The sequence below is a fragment of the Lactuca serriola genome, chromosome 3, assembly GCF_051521515.1.
Source record: "Lactuca serriola cultivar US96UC23 chromosome 3, Lser_US96UC23_V15, whole genome shotgun sequence".
Lineage (NCBI taxonomy): Eukaryota > Viridiplantae > Streptophyta > Magnoliopsida > Asterales > Asteraceae > Lactuca > Lactuca serriola.
In genome coordinates, this window is record NC_136410.1 from 22,453,117 (window position 1) to 22,459,653 (window position 6,537).

A 6,537-nucleotide genomic window follows, 5' to 3' on the forward strand; every position below is an offset into this window, starting at 1 on the left:
AAAATGTGAACAATTTCAATAGTTCAGTGGCAAAGAGATAATGAAAAAAAATTTAGTGACTAAATATGAACAAAATCGAAAGTTAGTTTCCCTCTAAAAAAATCAATGACTAAATGTGAAAAAACTTGCTCTTGTATTATGTTTTAACAAATTATTTATTTTTATTAAATGCAACATTTGTTGATGAATAAATCTATTAAATAAAAAAACAAAACCCAAAAAATATATTTAAAAAAACGAAAAACCAAAACCAAAATAAAAAACCATTGGTTTGGTATTTTCTAAAATAAAAAAATCAAAATTTACAATTTGATTTTGGTTTAACAAAAAAAATGAATCATTCTCACCCATAGCTATTAAAAAATTGTGTTTCATGGTCAGAAATTACGATGTATTCTGAAGAAAAAAAATTAAAAACCTTATTTTTTTTAAAATAGTTATTTAAATATGAATTGTTTTTTTTCTAAAACATTTTAAAATTATGAGTGACTTTTTTGAAAGAAAAAAAAATAAGGTCGTTTTAATTGTTGGATATGTAACTATTTTTTTCTAAAAAAAATATTTTTTTAAAGGTAATATGGATGAGGTGGTTTGGGCACAATACTTCATAAAACATGTTAAGGGTTTACTTAACTCTATATGTCTAGTTAAATAATCATAAATTTCAATAATTATTCAAACTTTTTAAGAAAATACAATCTCAAATATAAATCAAGTGTCCAAGTAAATTAAAAATGTCTAAATTCTAAACAACTTGACTTTCATTTTCGATATCATTTTTAATAGTAAATATACTAATATGATGTATGTCAATACATGAAGTATAACAATATATAAAAAGTATCAATATACATATGTGTTTTTTTTTATAAACAATGTATATTGTTTAATGTATTTCAATTTATATGTTGCATAATTTTATAACACAAAATTCATACATATAATATTAAGATAATTTTTATACATATAATATTGCGTAGTTTTATAACATATAGCTTATACATATAATATTGGTTTCGTTTTTAGTTTTTTACACCTTTTTCGGGGTTTTTTTTTTCATAGATTTCTTCATCAACAAACGTTGTTAAAATTTAACAAAAATACATAATTTGTTAAACTATAATACATGAGGAAAGTTTGTTCACATTTAGTTATTGAACTTTTTTTAGAGGGAAACGAACTTTCGATTTTGTTTAGATTTAATCACTAAACTTTTTTTTATTATCTATTTGTCACTGAACTATTAAAATTGTTCACATTTTACCCTTATAATCGGTTATTACTGGTCATAAGGATAAAATATTAACATTTTCAATAATTCACATTTTCAATAGTTCAGTAGCGAATAGAAAATAAATAAAAAGTTTAATGATTAAATATGAAAAAAATCGAAAATTTGTTACCATCATTATCCTTTATTAATTCGCATAATCAACATATAAAATTAGCATAGTCATTAATTATGTTCCATACTAAATGACAGACGATCAATCTATCTCTTTATTAATATTTACGAGGATTCCATATAAACCAATATATGAGGGACATTATGCAACTTCTATTACATGATGCATAAAAAGATAATCATTCACCCTTTTCAATGTACTTGTGATTAATTTTCTTACCCTAAGATTTCCTCTTTCCTGAATTTATACATATATACTCCGATTAGTTATTCTATATCTACAACAATACAGCCTCCTTATCCTCCTTCAAGCTTTTCAACTTGTTATCAACAAACCGAACATAAAGATCCGTCGTGCTTGAATCGCTCTCCGGTTGCCTCACCCTACCACCTTCCGACATACTTCTTACAAAATTCACCAACTGCCGCCAGTTTTCCGCCTCAAACAACCGCTTGTTCAGTCTCAAAAACGTGAATGCACACAACCCATTTCCTGAGTCTGATCTGCTCGTTGTCAGGACTTGCGCATAAGCTCCTCCGTCATATCTTTCTAAAGCATTTTCTCCGGCCAGTCCGATTCCGGCAGCTTTGACTGCCAACTTCACCTGCCGAACTAACCCTTCCGGCGAGCAGTTCGCATGTTGTGGCTGCTCATTGTCTCTCATTTCCATACACGTGAAGTTGAAAACAACATCGTACTTCGCCAACATTTTGGCAATAGGCAAATACCCATCTGAATGCCGTGTGTTGTAATATCCAGCGGTTAGCTCGGCGGCATGCGACCTAGTCTTGTAGTGCCAGTGGATGCCGGCAACCTTCCCCGAAAGTTTTGCTCCGGTTCCCCGGAATATCCTGTCAGCGGACCCTAGGATTTTGTCGCCGTGTTCCAGTAGCTTCCCGGAATACCATTCCATGAAGAAACGGCCATAATCGGTGTCCCATGTCCCTTCTCTCCGGAAGAATCCGGTGTCCTCCGGGAACTGGTTGTACTGGCCGGAATCATGAGGTCCACTGTTTCCCCAGTCTTTCTTTCCGTTTGCATCTGCCGCAGCTTCCAATGACGCTCTCATATACTGTTAATTTCAACACGAAAACATCCGTAAGAAAATACCTTCTAATAAAGGAAAGTTAGGTTTAGGGTTAAGCCAAAACATGATAATCACTTATACCCTATGTCTAACAAACTTACAAAAGCACAATTAATTCACCTTATCGTAACATTGGAATTCTCCTATTCCCGGAAATTTCCACGTTCCGTTGCTTTCTGGATAAGATGGATACCTCAGCTCTCCACAAGGACCCATACCCACTTGAATTTCCTGCATATTTAAAAAATATATATCTATATATATTTAAGGAAAATATCTAAAGATTAAATTAACTTAAAGCGACTCAATAAACTAAGAAAATTACCACAATAACATTTCCCAAGTAATTCTTGAATCTTTGTTTGAAACTTCTCATGAAATCGGAATAAACTTGAATGGGTGTTCTTCCCCGGAGCACCGGCAATGAATCACAGCCTAAGGACAAGTACTCGGGGTTTCTCCGGCCGGATCTATCAGTATAGACAAGATCGGGGTTTCTGCTGATTTCTTCAAGAACCCATGGAGGTAATGGGATGCTACAATAATGTTCAAAACCAAAGTGTAATTAAGTTTAGTTATTAATTAATTTTGTTGAAATATGTATGAAGTCGTATATAAGTTGTTAATTAGTACCTGCAAGAGTCTCCAACATTGCCTCCACACTGATGAAAAGACATAACAGCTTGAAGCTTTAATCCATGCTTTTGCACCATATTCACAAGCTCAACATACCCCTCCCAGTTATACTTCAATGATCCGTCTTTTTCAACCAAACCCCACCAAACATCAACCATGACACCTTCAACACCTGCGTTTTTTAAAGCCATTAAGCTCGCGTTCATTGCCTTTGGTTTGTTCAAGTGTCCACCTAATGTCACCGTGTCAAGAGGGAGCATAACGTAGACTGGGACCTTTGAGTCATTTTGCATCTGGTGACTGCTAGATAAAGCATGAAACTTCTCCTTTTGTGCATCATACATCCCTTCGAAAGGTGATATCATCTTTTCACGAGATAATTGAGCATCTTGTATTGAATTTCTTGTTCTCAAACGACGTGTTGTAGGCTTGATTTGGGCAAAACAAATGGTGGTGACGAAATCTACGTCGAGGGTTTTCAGAGTCTTGATGTCCTTTAAATTTAAGAAAGTAGAAGAACGAAGAGTTAAAGCCATTTTGATTTTTGGGTTTCTTGAAAGAAAATGAAGAAGGTTTGTGGGAATGGACGAAGGGTATGAAGGTATTTTATAAAGTGAAATTTGGGTAGAAAACAATATATGTGGGGTTGTTTTAATTGGAAAAAGTGCAGAAATTTTCAAAATTAGTTGGCCTGTATTTTCAAGAGATGCGTATGCAGTTGGTTGATCAATACAATTTCCTTTTATCGTTATTTTTTTTTATTTTATTTTTTTTAATATTTTCTTCTATTAACTATGACTAAATGACAGAAGCAGACAACCTTTGAACTGACATGAAAAACCACAAGTTATTAAATATTTCATCACGAATGAAGTTAACAAATTAATCACGAATGAAGTTAACAAATTATAACCGGTGCTAGTATATATACCAACTCATTTATAAAATGGTCAAGAAGGATACACATACTTACCAACTCATTAACGAGGGTATATAAAGCAATTGTTCGTATGTAACTTCATTTTATTTCCATAGTAGTATTTAATAACACTTTTTTTCTCTATAAATATATAAACTATAATTAATTAGTTCTTGTAATATGTTTTGAAGATGGTTAGATATAAATTTTTCTTACTCTTATTAATTTAAGATTTTTATGAAAATCTGATATTGTTAGGAAATTATACGACACTTATCAAGAATCAAGAACAGATCTGATGTCATTTGTCAAACTTTGATGACATTGTTAGGAAGTAATGCGGATAACACACGATACCAAAAGCATACAAAAACACATTATTTATATTGTTCGGTCAATGTGACCTACGTCTACAGACAGGAAGGGAGTATTCTTATTCATAGAGTTCTAAACAGATATTATAAGTACAACTAACAGAGAATCACATACTCAATAAGGATACAAGAATAAAAGATACAAAGATCAAGACCAATGAATGACTTAGGAGACATTCTTATTTATATACTAGGGATTAGACCTAAAACTCTAATAGATTAAGCCCATCAATCCATAGGTACATGAAAGGTGTCAACCAATCAAATTTTGACATACATCTGCTTCTAGAACCTTCAACCATCAGATACATTGCAATGGCACCAACCATGCACATGATGGCGCATCATGTACCACTACTAGCGCATCAAGTTCCATGATGACACACAAAGTGCCATGATGGCGCATCAGGTGTCATTGGGTGGCACACATTGTCACTTGGTGGCACATCTTGTACATGACACTTCTTCTGATACTCCGGTCTTCTGTCAGATGCTCTATTTCGAGGTGTGCCATCATATTCGAGTAGTATCATCATATTCAAGAGTGTCTTCATATTAAGATGCTCTATTGAATTGTCAAATGCTCCAACTCTCTTTTCAAGTCTTCGAGTCTTTAGTCACATTTAACATATATGTTTGTTTTTCGGTTAGTACATAAAAAATCTCATTGACTTCTTACACAATGTAATATTTAATAATAACAACATGATATCGTTTTGCCATTTTTGTAGGGTCTTAGTTTCATGCTCTTTTTTGGATAACAAATACATTAAAACCAGTTAGACCACTCTAGCAACGGACTACCGAGACGCAAATAACAAAGAGATTAATAGTTTTGGATTTTAATGAGTTCGTCCAAACTTATTTATATTTTTGGTTCCTAAACGCTAACCACTTGAAGGAATGTTGATCGTAAGAGTCAAAGAAATCTCCAACTTTATCCATTTTGTCTTCAATCACCTATTGGTTTCAAAGCCTCAAATGGATCATTTGCAATGACCAAAGCTTTTCCTTTATCTTTGTTTCAACCTTGGAAGTCAATTAGAAGATCTTCAAAAGCATCACCAATAGGACTATGATCCCACTAACCCGTAATTTTAGCCCGTAATTGTTGATCAATCTGACAGGAGCCAAAGACATTCTCTGAATTCTCTAGGATAAAATTACAAATGGAACATGGGGAGGATAAAATGTCTATGCTAATTTTGTCCATGTTCATCCCTAATGGAAAATCATTATGACTTAACGCCACCAGAATATGTTAACCTTAACTAGGCTCCAATAATTCTTATTCATTTCATGATTAAAGAACCTCAAATATATGAGTCATTTATGGACATTCAAGTCGAGTTTACTGCAAAATCCCCAATAATGTGAAGAATTCGATCATATTTGTCCAATTGGTTTGAAATAACAAGTTCACTCAAAATATTTTGCAAATCCAACATCTCATTTAAATCGAACTCTCGATCTGATGGGTCTTCTCTAATTCTAAGTACATCCTGAATTTGTAACATGTTTTGTCACCATACAACCTTGATAATTGTCTAACACATGGAGTCTAAGGAATATCAGGTTAAGACTTGAGTCTCAATATATCTTTATTCCTATAAATCGGTTTGTATATTGACAAGTCTTCCATTTAATAGTGATTTTGTGTTTAAACTTGTAATTGAGATGTCATTACACGAATCAATAATAATCTTCCATAGAGTGATACCTTCTAGAATGAACCAAATTGATATCTCTATTATTTTTGTAGATTGATTTAATAACCTCCACCTATTTGGATTCTTTTTTCATGGAGGAATGTTGACTTCTATTTAGCAAGAAGGACCCACTTGGTCTCAAAAGTCTCTTAATACCAAAAACCCATTTTCTTGAAAGGACAAGACTCTATTTTCTCCAATAAAACTTCTTAGTAGGCTCTTCAGCACCCCCAAAATAATTTTCTTTTAATAGTCTCAAGAGTTTGGAGAACATTTTAGGTGCTTTGAAAGAAGAGAATCGGTTCCTTGATGGGATTTAATGTTGATGTAAACTGAAAATCATATATGTTTACGCTTCCGAGCTTGTGAGAAGTATTGAATATTATTTGGAATTCTACAAAGATCC

At 32.8% G+C, this 6,537-nt stretch overlaps 1 protein-coding gene across 1 annotated transcript; it reads right to left on the reverse strand.

The window, feature by feature from the left end:
- Nucleotides 1-1,482: 1,482 nt before the first annotated feature.
- Nucleotides 1,483-3,718, reverse strand: CT-BMY (chloroplast beta-amylase). Its single transcript, XM_079029429.1, has 4 exons — nucleotides 3,127-3,718; nucleotides 2,819-3,029; nucleotides 2,614-2,724; nucleotides 1,483-2,478 (listed from the first exon to the last, which is right to left on the reverse strand). The coding sequence occupies exons 1-4, from the start codon at nucleotides 3,663-3,665 to the stop codon at nucleotides 1,684-1,686; spliced, it is 1,656 nt and encodes a 551-aa protein (XP_078885555.1). The 5' UTR covers nucleotides 3,666-3,718; the 3' UTR covers nucleotides 1,483-1,683.
- Nucleotides 3,719-6,537: the final 2,819 nt, after the last annotated feature.

Coding starts and splice junctions, on each gene's coding strand:
- CT-BMY (XM_079029429.1), bottom strand. CDS start 3,665: ATGGCTTTAACTCTTCGTTCTTCTACTTTCTTAAATTTAAAGGACATC. Junction 2,725..2,818: donor ACTTGGGAAATGTTATTGTG/GTAATTTTCTTA, acceptor TTAAATATGCAG/GAAATTCAAGTGGGTATGGG. Junction 2,479..2,613: donor AATTCCAATGTTACGATAAG/GTGAATTAATTG, acceptor TGAAATTAACAG/TATATGAGAGCGTCATTGGA.